General features: G+C 40.9%; 1 protein-coding gene across 1 annotated transcript in view; it reads left to right on the top strand.

Annotated features, from left to right (window-relative positions):
- The window catches only part of ULK4 (unc-51 like kinase 4), a 154,839-nt gene that overhangs the window by 90,401 nt on the left and 48,315 nt on the right, over nucleotides 1–16,123 (top strand). The window contains exons 33-35 of the mRNA XM_033165153.1: nucleotides 4,784–4,950; nucleotides 5,644–5,742; nucleotides 11,424–11,609. Of these exons, the coding sequence (XP_033021044.1) occupies nucleotides 4,784–4,950; nucleotides 5,644–5,742; nucleotides 11,424–11,609 (452 nt within the window). The remainder of the gene's footprint in view (nucleotides 1–4,783; nucleotides 4,951–5,643; nucleotides 5,743–11,423; nucleotides 11,610–16,123) is intronic.

Raw genomic sequence — 16,123 nt, forward strand, 5'->3', positions numbered from 1 at the left:
CTCAGCACAACTGTAGAGGATGATTCCCACCTGCCCAACTCTGAGCTGGAGAGGAAGGCTAAGCTCCTTTCATCACTTCTGCCATAGCAAGAGTGACAAGCAGTATTGCGCACCGCAACTTGATGTGGTGAGAGAGCATAATTGTAGTGGCCTTGCATAGCGAGCAAACCATAGTGCAAAGGGTCATCTGTCCACATTTGCAGATTTCTATTTGATAGGCACCACTTTCTGCTGGATTGTTTACTTCGGCTGACTGAATGTTCGCTTTGTAGAAAAAAACTGACTGATGACAGGTTTTCAATAGTGCAGATATGTAATTATGTTTTTGCAGTTTCTTTTTGTAGGCAGTGGTGACATCACCTAAATATATCTATGTACAGTCTGTTATTTGTGCTGCATACTCTAAATACTAACAGAAACAGTTTATAAAGAGAATGAAATCAAATAACAATCTTATTTAAACGTTGAGATTTTGATTTAAGTAGGGGGGATGTCAAATATGTAAAAAAATAAAAAAGTGGGCCCATTGTGGAAATAATAAAATTTATACAACAGAAATGTTTAAGAATGGGTTATGAATGTCCTGCCAGTGCACAATGGCTTCAAGTAAAGTTTCTTATTTAACTACTTTATGAAACGAGTATGGTAAAATATTGAAACGTATCAGTAGAGTTTTTAATAAATTAATGAATCATTTTGCAGTGCTTTGTCTAAATTTAAGTACTCGGCGAGTCTTTAATCGTCTTTTCCTGCGAGCACTTAGCTCTGATTGTAGTGAGATTCTGATTATATATTGCATCTTTAAAAAGAATGTAATACTTGCAAAACCTAGTAACTTAGAGCAGGCTGAATTTGCCTGAAAAATATATAGTGAAATTAGTATGTGCTGATTTAACGACTTGGGATCCCATTGCTTATGTTTTGAATGTTAATAGTTTGCCTTCTAGACACAAACTTTATAATCTTCAGCTTTATTATCTTTATTCATTCTCATATATATATATACATGAGCATCATGCATTTTGAATATGGAGAGAGAGAGAGAGAGAGAGAGGGTGAGAGAGTGAGTGAGTGTAAGTGATTCATATGTCACTTGTTAAAATGCCTGTCTTCTGGGCCTTATCTGTTTTCTGGTATAAAAGGGCTAAGCTGCATATGGATTTTATTTTTTATTCTCACAATGGATTCTCTGCTGGAAGTTTTATATTCATAATGTTGCCATCCAGCTCAGAGAATTCTTATTAATGCTTCAGCAGGTGCTCTACTCACAGTCCAGTAAAATAAAGATAGGCTTGGTTTTTGAGGCTTCCTTAATTTCTAATGACAACATATTGAATCATTTGCTAGAGTCAAATATCTCAGTTGCCCCATGTTGGCAGGAAAACTCGTCTTTGCAGGGGGAAAAATCCTCCTCTTGTTTGTCGTTCTGGGAAGCCCTGGTTTGCCTTTGCATTCAGTATTGGGCCTTGCCAAGCCAAAATTAATGCTTGTAGCAGCCAGAAGACACTGACTGCAGCTGTGTCCATAACTGAAGTTTTTTTGTGTGTGTGTTATGTTTTCTTTTAGAAGGTCACAAGTTTGCAGGAGGATCTGCTTACGGGAAATTCCGTAAGCTAGTTAACTCTCGGATTGCTGTATTGAAGGAATCAGAGTTTAAGAAAGAGGAAAATGTTCAAGCTGTTCAGCATAATTCTTTCTTGGGGTATTCCTCCACACTGTGGAGCCCAAGGGAGCAGAGTGATGCTGATTTATAAGTTGACATATCACATGTCATTGTGTAAAGATCACCCAACTTACCTTCATTATGCTACCTGCAGTTACTGGGTTTCCTATAAATGTTGTGTTTAATCACACTGAGCTTCTAACATAAGGATAAACAATTATTCCATTTCTAATACTGTACTTACTATGATCCTAAACTTTTCCAAGATGTGTGCATAGAGCAAGTTTATTGTAAAAAGAAGGACAAATGGCAAATTTATTTTCTAAATTTTTGGTTAGTTAACAGGGGTAGTTGTTTGCAACTAAAAACATGCTGTTGCCTATTTTCACATGTCTTTTAATATTATTCATGTTAGCACAAAATGTCTGTTTCACTACAGTGAATAGACCATTAGAGGGGGATTTTAGTCTGTGATTGGTCTTGGCTTAATTAATGTGGACTTTGCATCAGCAAATGGTTCCAGATAATTGAGAAGGCATTGCAAAATCAAGCATAGGATAGCATAACCAATTGAGTTATTCTCAAGGTAGGCCAATTGAAACGAATGCACCATGTTAGTCATGCCCATTGATTTCAGTGGATTTAGTAGTACATGTGAAAAGGATCTTGAGGTCTTAGTAGAACATAAACATAACATGAATCAACGGTGTGATGCAGCAACAAAAAAGCTAATGCTGTTCTAAGCTACATCAGAGGAGGGAAGTGCAGGCATAGGCAAACTCAGCCCTCCAGATGTTTGGGGACTACAACTCCCATCATCCCTGACCACTGGTCCTGCTAGCTAGGGATGATGGGAATCATAGTCCCAAAACTACGAGTTTGCCTATGCCTGGGCTAGTGTCTCAATCAAGGGAAGTAATTGTTGTTGTTCAATTGTTCAGTTGTGTCCGACTCTTCGTGACCCCATGGACCAAAGCACGCCTATCTTTCACTGCCTCCCGCAGTTTGGCCAAACTCATGCTAGTCGCTTCGAGAACACTGTCCAACCATCTCATCCTCTATCGTCCCCTTCTCCTTGTGCCCTCCATCTTTCCCTACATCAGGGGCTTTTCTAGGGAGTCTTCTCTTCTCATGAGGTGGCCAAAGTACTGGAGCCTCAACTTCAGGATCTGTCCTTCCAGTGAGCTCTCAGGGCTGATTTCTTTAAGAATGGATAAGTTTGATCTTTTTGCAGTCCATGGGACTCTCAAGAGTCTCCTCCAGCACCATGATTCAAAAGCATCAATTCTTTGGCAATCAGTCTTCTTTATGGTCCAGCTCTCACTTCCATACATTACTACTGGGAAAACCATAGCTTTAACTATATGGACCTTTGTTGGCAAGGTGATGTCCCTGCTTTTTAAGATCCTGTCTAGGTTTGTCATTGCTTTTCTCCCAAGAAGCAGGCGTCTTTTAATTTTGTGGCTGCTGTAACCATCTGCTGTGATCATGGAACTCAAGATGTTACTGAACTGCAACTCCGATCGGTCCTAGAAAGCACAACCGGTGGTCAGGGGTGATTATGGTTTGACAACAACTGGAGGTCACCCCATTGGGCACTCCTGACCTTGAGCTTCAATAATGCTCACCTGCCAGCTGTTGCAAATGATTCAGCATTTGCTGGGCTAGATTAGGGGGGTATGCAGGCAGAGGGCCTTCTTGGTAGTGGCGCCCATCCTATGGAACGCTCTCCCATCAGATGTCAATAAATAAATATATGACTTTTAGAAGACATCTGAAGGGAAGTTTTTAATGTTTGATGTTTTAACGTGTGTGACGTTTTTGTGTACTGTTTGTTCTATCCTTTTCAACCTGGCCCATCAAGGGTTAACGCAGACTCCAGAATGAACTGACGGAACATTCCACGAGGGGCGGGGCAGCTGAATGTTTAAAGAGAATGGGCAGCTGTTTTTTTCAGTTGAGAGGGTGCTTGGAAGAGGGAGTGTGGGGTGGTTGAAAAGAAGGTCTGTGAGAGTAGGCTTAGGTTAGGTAGTTGATTATATGATTAACAAAGATATTACCACTGAAACTAAGCTTGTATGCAAAGAAACCTTAATGCAACCATTATCATCTTAAACAAATAAATGTCCATCTTTAAGTGCCAGTCAGAAAGTCGTCTGTATTATTTTCCAGCAAAGGTACATATAACTCATTTGTGTGGACACTCATTAAAAAGACAAAATTTCCTTCAAGAGTGGAACTGTGAGGGTGTGTCTTTGAGGGGCACTGTGAGGGCGAAATAGGCAGACAGACCCAGGGTGTCACAAAGTTACCTCAGGGCAGAGGTGAGTTTTTACATGAGGGGATTTCTAGTGGCTGAACCCCTCATACTGTGGACACAAGGGATAGTCTCATATTTGGCCTAGAGTTTAAAAGGGTACCTGGCCACGTTGGTGCTGGAAAGGGACTCTCTTTTATTTAAAAAGAGAAAGGTTTGTAGAAAGGCTAAAGGGATAAGTGGGAGTTTAGTTTTACCTAAGAAAGCCCTGTTAGTTCTTTTAATAAGTGAGAGGACAAAGTGATGAGACGAAAGGAGGGGTCTTATGTCAACAACTTATGCCAACAACTTATGTATTATTTTTATATTTATCAATATATTAATCTGAAAATAAATTGAATCAAATTTGTTACCAGGCCACTGAAAACTAGGAGTTCATGGGTATCAAATAATAGAGTGTCTTTTAAAATTCAAAAAGTGATGATCCTATCCTGCCCTACTCATTTCAGGTGCATGCATTCAGCTCTCAGCTATAAACCAATGCATCTTCTCTTCTCTTTTTATGTTACAATCACAATTGCACAGATGAATATGATTATTTACAGTCCCCCTGCCCTACTGTTGTCACTCCTGTGTGAATGACTTCCTAGTTAGAATCCACTCTCTCAATTGTCAATTTGATACTAGGCTGCTTTTTCCCCTGCCCCCACCTTAAAGCCTGAGTTTTATATAAAGGAAAATGGGACAGTAAATATCATTGATCATATGAAAACACATTATTCTGGTTAATATCCTTTTTCTTCTGTATACCAATTTTATTTGCAAATACTGTGTTTATTGATTTTGTACGCTTGTCTGTTTAGGTCTGGTCCATCACATCTGTAATCTTCTAATAGAAACTGCAGCTCTTTGCTTGGATGCAGATGATAAAAGCAACATCAAGACAGCAAATACGTTGCTTCTGTCCTTGCTTGATATTTTGCACCATATGCTGATCTACACTGCAAATATTGTCCGCCTGACACTACAGGTATAGAATCTGTTTTCTGGTAGAATGAGGGTCATTGCGTATATTTTCTATTGTTCTTGTTGAATTCCCCACTATGTATACAAATGAAATTGAATAGATTAGTCTAATAAGTGAATGTCTACACAGTTCCACTGACAATGGTTAATTAATTACATGGGAATTAATTGAAGCTTAAGTCTTTCTGGCTTAAGTAGTAAGTACCCATAATGGGTTCTTTGATTTTTACCAGTCCCTTTATCCAAGACAGTTTGAACCCTCATATTTTGCATGTGTCAGAAACAGAAAAATAGTACATTTCTAGATAAGTACTGTTGACATCCATCAGGCTCAAGAGACATGGAGTGTACCTCCAGGGGTGAAGTCAAATTTCTGCGTTTGCAACACCAAAGTGATCTCCCTGAGGTGCAATCCTGGGCAGTGTGTGTGGAGGTCCTAGGCTGTTCCACAAATGGGGCTGCCACAATGAAACCCCTGTTCCAAGTTACTGTGGAGTAGACTTGTGATGTATACTCAAACAACTCTTCCCTTTCTAAAGTTGACTCACTCAAGGACATACCAATCAAATAAAAACAGATTTATTTTCAAAAATTTATGCTTTTCAAGGGAACCCTTCATCCTGAAATGACTGTGGTAGTGATATTTTTAATGTGTTCTTTCTGATATTGTTGTTAATTATACTTTTTTCTCATGAAGGCACAGAAATCTGGCACAGGAGGGGACACTCAAACCGCTGAGGACCTTCTGCTTATCAACAAACCCCTGACGGATCTAATTAGCCTGCTTATTCCATTGGTAAGAGCTTTCTTATTTTCAGTTAGAATGATTGGAATGAATTATAGTTTATTTAGATCATCACCCCCTTCATGTGAAAGGTTCAGATCAGGTTACAGGATGGTTAAAAAATAATAATCCAGAAAATACATTTCCACTTTTAAAAAATTGCCAATACTGAGGAACAAGATTAAGTTACCCCAGTGGCGTAGTGAGGGCGGGGCGTAGGGGGCGGGGCGCCCCGGATTCCAGGGGAGGGGAAAACACTTGGCCGGCCCCACCCCGCCAGCGGGCCCCAAGCAAGCCGCAGAGCGAGGCAGCCCTGCCCCACAGCCTGCTCGGTGGCCTGCGAGCAAGCCGCGGAGCGAGGCCACTCCTCCCTGTGGCCCGTCTTCGGCCCACCCGCCAGCATCGCTATGGGGCTGCCGTGTGCGATCGGTGGCTCGTGGGCCGTTGCTGCGGGAGCGGCAGCAGCGGCCCGGTGACGGAGTGAGCATGCGCCAGATTTCGCACATGCGCACTCCATCGCCGGGCCGCCACTCCTGCAGCGACCTTGTGAGCCGCTGAGCGATCGACGGCTCGTGGGGCTGCCACGCACGAAAAGCAGCATGGCCTTATGCCCGCCGCTTGCGCTCAGCAGCCCCACAAGCCGCTGATCGCTCAGCAGCTCGCGAGGTCGCAGCAGGATAAGCAGCCCGGCGACGGAGCGCGCATGCACACTCTGTCCTGACGTCATGGCGCCCCACTCCCAGGGGGTGCCTCCATTCGCCGCCCTGGGTAGCAAGGAGGCTTCCTCCACACCTGAGTTACCCTCTTCAGATCTTCCTCAAATGTATATTCTTCTTTTCTTGTATTATCCATTTGCTCCCATTCTCTTGGCCCTAACTAAGAAGAATGCCCTTACTGCTCCTTATCCATATCTTTTCCTGAGCTTGTAACTTTCATTCTCAGGATCAATATAGATGTATCAATAGTTTTATCTTTACTTGAGGTAAAGGATTGATTGCTGTCTGCACCTCCAACCGTTTAGTCATTATCCATAGTTAACACAAGCCCAGGGACACCGCAAGCCTATGGAAACCTTGACATGGATATGGGTACTTACAAAATAAACTTTGTGTCAACCACAAGTTGGATATCTTCTTTTCTAGACTAACTTGTTTATTTTTTAAAATGCTAAGTATTAAAACTAAAAATCTTATTTTAAGCTTAGCAAAACTCAGTTTCTTTAAATAATGCACAGAATAATGTCCTTGATGCATTTCTGGAAAAAACTAACCAAAATAAACTAAAAGATAAAAATTTATTATTAAATATTTCAGTGCAAAATTTATGCCTGCATGCTTGAAGGTTTTTTAGCTTTAGCTTTAAATAACGTAAAACAATGATGATTTAACTTATTTTAAAATGATCCTTTGAAGTTTAATAAGACTATTAATTTTCCATACTCATTCTTCAGTACCCGCTTATGTCAGATAACTAATTTGAACCATTCTTTTTATTCACAACTGTTTACATTCTTCAATTATTTATAAGTAACTTTTATCTATTATTTATAGATAACTATTACATTACATTTCATACCGGGTCAGTTTTGATTAAGTGAGGGAAATTTGGTTGTGAAAAAACCTCACTCAAGGTCTAGGAGCACCTGGAATGTCATACAATTCAGGAAGTGGGAGCAGAAACAGGGATGTTGTGCAAGAAGAAAAACTGTTGGCTGGGAAGTTGAATGGGAAGTTGACCTAGGAATTGAGCAGGGGAGTTTATGGCTAGAAATGAGTAGTGTGGTGGCTTAGAGTTGGGAAATCAAATATGAAATAGAATTAAAAGATGGGAGGCAATGAACAGGGCTCTAGCAGAGAAGGCTATGAAAAAAGCAAGATACATTAGACAGAGAACTGAGAAACAGCCATGAGAGAAGGATAAGAATAGGAGGCAGAGAGCTGTGGTAACTAAATTGATGTACATTGTCATGTAATTTTATTTTATTTTATTTTTTTAAAACCCTATCTAATATGTTGGGATATGAATACATGCTAGGAGAGGCTATATTTGCTAGATATTATCCCTTCTTCCTTATGTTTGTGAGTTCAACAGAGTGCCATCCCTTTGCAGCTTAAAAGGGCAGCTTAGGCTTGTTTTAGCCTTTTAGTTTAAGCAACCCAGGATGCTTAAAGGCACACTGGATTCTTCTGGTATTTCCCCCTTTTCTTCCCCTTAAAACAATAATCACACATAGTCTTGCAATAACTTTTACTTAGAATATATGTGTTGAGGAGTAACAGATACAGCAGCTTTGTTCAGGCAGGTTTAAAATGGTAATTCAGATACAAAGACATACTTAAGTCTAGCTTAAGATGTAGTCTAGGCATAGAGCTCAGACTTAGCAGGTGTTCTCACATTGCTAGCAGAGCAGAAAGAAATGGAAAGAATAAGATGGTGTGCCTGGGCAGGTAGGAGAATATATAGCCATGCCCTCCTCCTGTCAGGGCACAGTGAGAGGAGGAAAACTCTGAGCTTCAGCTCCTATCACATGCCTATCTAGAAAAACATGAATTGTTGGTTTGACTGCAGTTTAAATATCCCCACACAATATAGCATTACAGTGCAGTTGGAGATGTGTGTTCTAATTCATACTCTCAACCACAAATCAAATCAAAATGCACACAAGGCGGGGAATCCTACAAACAAAACAAATACCATCAATTGTAGCTGGATCAGAGCACAGTTTATGGAGTGAGAGTCACAGGAAGTATGTTGGCCACTAATGTTGGAGTTAGGAGCATTACTCTCCTCTCCCCTTGGGTAATGGTTGTAACTAGCAATGGGCGAATATCTCTACACCCAGTTTGGATCGGGACAGGCAAGTTTGCAAAACATTTCATCGTGTACGTGAGCTGCATGGAAGAGAAAAAATGCAGAAGAATAGAAAGCTACAAGATTAAAACATGCATGTGCCCATGTACTCACACCAATAATTTTTTTAAAAAGGAAATAGGTAATGCATTTCCAAATAAAAGGAAATAGGTAATGCATTTGTAGTGTTTTGAATACAGAAAGACAACTGGAAATCAAGGATGAAATATGAATGTTTTCTAAATAAATATGGAGGCATAACAATTGAATCTTGGAATGCAGTTCTCCAGTATAAATTTGTATGAACATTGCATAATTTCAGAAAGATTTTTTGAGAAAGCGATGCTAATAAAGTTTTTTTTTAAGAGGAGGGAGATCTTTGAAAGTCAATAAACAATATTGTTAAGATATTTCAGTCTTTATGGGTTGTAGCCACCTAAGTTCTATTCAGAGTAGATCCATTGAAATTAATTTCAATGTGTCTATGCTGAGTATGACTAATATTGGGTGCAACCTTATGTATCTTCTAATAAGTGAGATGAAATAAAAAATTAACAAATTTAATAATGCTGATGGAAATTTGCTTTTCCATTTTGCCTAATATTTGTTGAATGATCATTCTCATAACTTCCAGCAGCCCATCTGTTACAGTTTGTTCTGTTGTGACGTTTCTGATGTAACAAACATCTATCTGTTCTAATAAGCTCTCTTTGTGCATAACCTCATTAATGTGCTGAAATAGACTTCCCTCTGGCTATTAGATGCATTAGCAACTCCATCCGTGCAAAAACTGCTGCTTCAGCTCAAGTAGTCATACACCTTTCTTGCAAGAGTTTGCAATTCATGAATGCTGTGTAACTGAGGGCAAAACAAAAGGTTCATATGATAATTACTAAATTTCTATTTTAGTCAGGGGGGAGAATTATCTCCCATTCTGTATTTACATCAACGTATGTTCTGCTCTTTTTCTGTTATAGAAATCAATGAGGTTTCCAGGCATCAATCAGTCCCAAACCTGTTTTTTCCCAAAGGGGTTATTTCAAAATGTACCTACAGACCATGCTGTGGGACCCTTTCTATATACAGTATATATTTCCAGTGCAGTATATAAGGGAAAATTATAATTATTTTATTGTAATAATATAGCTCCTATGTTATTAATTTTGTTCAGATGCTGTACACACATGCTTTGTGGAATTCTTTTTTTCTTTTTGCTCCCCTTTTTCTTGTGCTATAGCACTAGTAAGGTGCCCTGGCAATATGTCAAAGTGAATTCACCTCTTTATAACACACTCCCTGTTGATGCTGGCATTCCTGTGGATTTTGTTGTGGAAAGGAGCAAAGGTTTAGCACAGCAGTAAACCTTTAAAACAAAATATAAAGTGGTGTCATAGCGCAAATAACTCACAATGGGGGGGGGGAGGAGAAGATTGCACTAAAGTGAATCCTGTTGAACTCAGAGGAAACCTCCTTAGGCTCATGTTAACTTTTAAGCTTATCTATTGGCAAGTTTCCTTACAAGGATAAAAGAACTGTCTGGAAGTGCCCTGAGAGTGAGAGAACATTAACTTGATTGTGTTGGATAACAGTCTATATACATACCAGTAGGATGATATTCTATGTACAGATGTGACAAGCAAGGTCTTGAAGCTTTGCCTTCTCTTTCTGAGGGAGGAATCATCCTACTCTCTAGATATTACCTGCCTCCATTGGGATAGGTCTTTTTGCCTCTAAGGTGGGGGGAAACTGAGACTTTGTGAGAGTGTTGTCATTTCTTTACTTGTTAGTTTCCTTGTGTGTCTTCTCTTAAAAGAAGATATGTCAACGTTGTCTGTGTGCCCTGTCCTCTCCTACAGTTGGAATTTTCTTTGGGGTGAGGGCAGGGAGGGTATTCAAGGAAAGCAATTATTCTCCTGTTTCTTCCCTTTGTATTTTGGCCCCTGGTGGGATTAGAGAAGGAGAGCTCTGAGTGACCATTGTAAAGTGGTCAGCCATTTTTTTTTCTTAGTTCTGTTGCGCTCTCCTGCAGCAGCAACATCAGCAAGTCTCACACAAACTAGATCAAGTGAGACTGCCACTTTCTACCAAATCTCACGAGGGCTGGGTGTGAGTGTCTTTACTGCTGACAGCAGGTCTCATAGTATATGTACTTGTTTTCTCACACGGGGGTTCCATTCTTGCCCCCTGCATGTGTTGGCGGAGGGAATATAAGTGTATTCCACCCTTTTAGTGATATGTTTCAGGTCACTTCCTGGTTCACCATGCACGATATCGTGTCATTCGGACACACATTAATCAGTCGTTGCCTGTATTATGCATGTGTGTTTGGTTTGCTATGCAGTTTCATAAGTTTAGTAAGTGCAGGTAGTGGGACAGAGGGGTTGTTTGGCTCTGCCAGTTGGATCTGGAAGGTAGGACGACACCTTTCCCTGGATGAGGAGGCAAAGCCTGTCATGTCCAGAGGAAGGACACCACCCTATTGTGATGAAAGTTTTCAGATTATGTTTATGAAGGAACCCTTAGCCTTAACTGTGGCTAATGCCCGTGGTGATACAAAATTTAATCAAAGAAGTTCAACTCAGAAGGAAGGGGATGGACAGGGTATGTGATTAAGCAATTGGAAGCGTTCCATGTGTATTCATATCTATGTTATGAAACAAGTAGTAAATATTTGTAAAATAATTGGGCTCTAAAACACTGCATTATAATTGCCACTTTATTAAAGTAAAATTAGGGTAAGCAGAAATTGTTTAAAGTTATAAAGTGAATTCTACTACTTCATCTGAAACCAAGGATTCTGACTTCAGCAAAGTTTGCATTTCATTTACTATGTTCATTTTTAGCTTCCAAGTGACGACAATGAAATATATGTGAATGCATCACAGTGCCTGTCTTTGTTAGTGCAACTCTATGGTGGAGCCAACATGGATAGTATGGCTCCAGAAAATATGGACAGCTTTGCTGAAGTACTACAGTTCAAAAAGGAAGTGAAAGATCAGAAGCTTCTGCTGAGAATCATTAAAAGACTGGTAAGTCACCTACTTCACATCTACAATTTTCATGAAGTATGTCTAATGCCCATTACCTAATCTGCAAACTAAGGGGTACAAATCTATATATATAAAACGCAAGTGTCTCTGCGTCCAGTCCCTGTGTCTCTGGGTTTGCGCTACTGAGCATGTGCCCCACGGACACAGGGATTGGAGCAGAGAGACAATCGGGCCGGGAGCAGCGGCAGCAGTTGAAGCGGTGGTTGAAATGGAACGCCGGCGCTCCAGAGGAGGAGGGGAGGCCGAGAAGGGAGGCCACGCTGCCGCTCTCGCCGCTGAAACCAGAGCCCCGAGGCCTAGTGGCCCAGGAGCGGCCCAGAGCAGCCCGCCCCGCAGAGCGCCGATGCTCCGGAGGACGAGGAGGGACGCCGCGCTCCCGCAGCTGCTGCAGCCACCGTCTGACTCGGGGCCCCGAGGACTAGCGGCCTGGGAGCGGCACGGCCAGCCAGAGGGCGGTTGAGGAGCTTGGGGGCGGGGAGCGGCGCAAGAGCAAAAAACAAACAAACCGGGCGGTCTTCCCTTATCCCGCGAGCGGTACCTGCTCTCCCGGCTCCCGCAGCGCTGGCACAGCCCCCGTACCTATTCGGAGAAAGGGAGAATGACGAGGCCTCCACCACTCTAGTGCCCATTATTTTAATGGGCTTAAACCACTAGTAAAGTAAATATTTCTTTAAATGTAGATTTTTAGGAAGTGATTTTTCTGCTTATAGAAGTATAACTATTTGATACCAAGGCTTACTTTGTAATTTAAGAGGCACAAGTTGGTTAACGAAAACAATATAAATAGCTTAAAATATACTGTCACAAAATAATGAAATAAGTTTAACATAAAACTAGTGTAGATTCTCAAATGCTTATGTGGACATCATCACCTTTATGTGACTTCTGAAACTGTAAAAAATTGTGCTCTGGTGGGTCCTTTTAGGGAGAAAATACTAGAAATGGGCTAGATTCAGACACAGCATGAGAACATAGCTTGTTTTAATATCTGAATCTGAGCCCAGAAATCATAGTTTAAGGTTCTAAAACCATGGTTTGAAACAGGTTTGCACACAACAATTTGTGCTTTGGTTTGCTATTATGTTTAGATCCACAAACCATTGACAAGCTGCTCTAAACCAAACCAGGATTTGCTTGTACATCTCAGGCAAGATGTGGCTCCTTAACTATGGTGAATAACAACCTTTTCATTTGATTTTTTCCTTTCACTTTAATTTGTATACTACCTTTGGTATTGCTATACACAAGGCAGATTACAAGCCATAGAAACAGCAAAGATCACAATCCTATAACAATCTGATCCAATGCAAATAAATCAGGATAGAAAATATGACTTTAAAATAAATGTGGTTTAGGCCAGTGTTTTTCAACCTTTTTTGGGCAAAGGCACACTTGTTTCATGAAAAAAATCACGAGGCACACCACCATTAGAAAATGTTAAAAAATTTAACTCTGTGCCTATATTGACTATATATAAAGTAATTTTTCCATTTTTCACACGGCACACCAGGCAACATCTCGCGGCACACTAGTGTGCCGCGGAACCGTGGTTGAAAAACACTGGTTTAGGCATCATATTATATTTAAAATAAGCTATGGTTTAATGTGAATGATCAACATACTGATGCAAGCTACCCAAAAGTTTCTGCAGTGCTTCTCCCACTGCTTCTGCTGTGCCATTGATGAAGCAAGTCGGAGTTTTACATTCTGTTGTCCAATGTTAAATGGTATGTTTCCTCCAAACACCAATGTATGTTCTGGACATGGCATTCCTGGCTTATTTGGGGGAAGTAGCCATGAGCCCAGAGGCACAACAAGCTGGACTCTGACTTATTTCATCAATGGTGCAGTGGCAAGAATGTGGGAGAAGTGCCACACAAAAACAATCATTGTGATGTGTACACTGGGCCATAGTTACTTGAGGAGAAACCTGATAGTCAGGAGATGTATTTAAACAAGATTCAACTAATGAGGAAAGAGTTTCATCGGTTAAATTGCACCTTAGCTTTTAGTCTGCATGAGTAAGACATGTCAGAAACTGGCTTTTAAAACATGAACATGCCTTTCCATGGCAAAAATGAGCATGAGAATTACTTTTCCTTGAGTAGGTCATAGACATTTCTCTATTCTGCACTGTGAAACACTTTGTTTCCCATCTTTTTAGTAACTCTGTTGCATTGCAGAACTACAGATTATTGATTGTTCTCATCAAGAAAGAAAAGCACTAATGGTAGAGTGGTTATAAGATGCATTAATTATCAACAAAAAACACACTATCACTTGTTAGTGAATGGGAACCTGCTGGCATATAATGACTTTTCATTCCTCTCACACTTCTCCTGCTTAAGTGGCAAATTAGTTTCTTGGAAATAGATTGAACAGGAATACATGGCAATTCACATGATATGCACACTGCTTATCATACTTCTCACCTTGAAGTCTCATGGGAAGATCCTTTAGCTGTATTTTCAGGTAATTAGCTCTTCCTTAACAATAGCAACCAAGGAAGAGTATTCTGCCCTAATAGGGATATCTGCTCTCTGAATTTGTCATCTTGGTTTTATTGAAGACAGAAAGACAGCAGCATTTGCATGGTTTGTGAGAACTGCATCTGAGTGTGTGAATAGTACAGATGCAAAACCCATGAGAAAGAACCATAATTCATTGGCTGGCATTTATACTCTGGAGCTGTGCAACTATAGAGTAGATACAGCAGTTTGGTAGGATCATCATTTTTACTATTGCTAATCTGTCTGGGAGGGTAAAATGGGATAGTTTGTGAATACAGTCTGTTAAGGTTTCTTGTTGTAAGTGTCATGAGACTTTTCTTCAACACAATAGTATTGTTGTAAGTTGTGGCAGGGGGTGGGGACACATATTAGGCTGTATGCTTGAAATCCTTCTAATTCCTGGATCCAGCAAGGGTTCAAATCCAATGGAGGTTTTCGGGGTCTGTAGCGCGGGTACAGCAACCCCCTTGCCCAAATTCGCCAGAGTCTCTCGGAGCCGAGAAGACTCCCGACCATCATGAATGGCGCTTCACTGGAAGTCCCTCTCCAATGGAGGATTGAAGTAGCCAGGCCAACTTCTTGGTAATGGTCCCCTAAATTTAGGTCCTGAGGTGGCTCTGTGCCAGGAGACAAATGGGTGGGACCCTCAACTGGTTAGTAGTTAGAAGGGAAAAAGCCAAAGTTGAGTTGTGTGGGAGAGCTGGGCTAGAAGAAGCAGACTGCAGTACAGTAGAAAGAAGCCTGAGCGGGAGAGACATGCTTGATTTCTGTTTGAATCCAAGGCTGTGACTATAGAAGAAGCAATACCCTTTTTGGGGTGTTGATGCTGTGAGCCCCTACATTGTAGGCTTAGGTTGTATATAAGTGTAAATAAAGCATACATCATAAAGACATCATATTATCTACTGTTCCTGATTCTAAGGAAACAGAACCCTGGGTAAGTGCCTGCAACCCCTGGAGTCTTGCACCACTCAGAGATTCATATGGAATGCACATGGCAAAGTTACACTGAACGTTATATTCAACTGAAGGGCTGTAGGGAGAATTGTTTCTATTCCAATCACTCCCAATCCCACTCAACCAGATACAAAAGTGGCAGAAAAATAATAATTAAATAGAAACCCATTGGCTGCTGCTCAGCCAAATCCACACTTTTTTGGCTAACCCAACTACCAGTACGGCAGCCACAAGACCACTAACCTTATTTGAAAGACTTCGAATATACACAGATGGACAAGGCCCAAGTATAACATCCCACAACCGATAAAATTCTGCTCTGGACATTGGTCTGGACAAAGAGGAATGTTTTTGCCAGGCACCTAAAGATATGTAATGAAGATGCCAGACAACCCACTCTGGGGAGAGCATTCCACAGATGGGGAGCCACCACAGAAAAGACCCGTTCTCGTGTTAACCCTTTGGATGACAAGTGCAGGGTCCAGGTTGGTTCAGATTGGGAGAGGTGGTCCTTAAGGTATTGCGGTACTGAGCCATGTAAGGCTTTATAGGTCAACACCAGCACTGTGAATTGGGCCCGGAAACTACTGTAATTGGCAGTCAAGCCAAGATTGAATCATATTGGATTGGATCATAGAATTGTAGAGTTGGAAGGCACCCCGAGGGTCATCTAGTCCAGTCCCCTGCAATGAAGGAATTCCAACTAGATTATACATGACAGATGGGCCATCCAGCCTCTGCTTAAAAACTTCCAAGAAAGGAGAGTCTGCCACCTCTCATAGGAATCTGTTCCACCGTCAAACAGCTCTTACTGTCAGAAAGTTCTTCCTGATGTTTAGTTGGAATCTGCTTTACTGATCACAGCCCTCCCAAGTTCTGTTTATTTTCTTCCTAAAGCTTGCTTCAGAAATAAAAATCTAGCTTAAGACTAAGGTACATTTATGCATATAAGAAACAAGTTGTGAACCCTATGTTTTTATTGCAAACACTGTTGATAGTATTAATGCCACAGCAGTTTTTTAAAAT

The sequence above is a fragment of the Lacerta agilis genome, chromosome 12 (assembly GCF_009819535.1).
Source record: "Lacerta agilis isolate rLacAgi1 chromosome 12, rLacAgi1.pri, whole genome shotgun sequence".
In the NCBI taxonomy this organism is placed as follows: Eukaryota; Metazoa; Chordata; class Lepidosauria; order Squamata; family Lacertidae; genus Lacerta; species Lacerta agilis.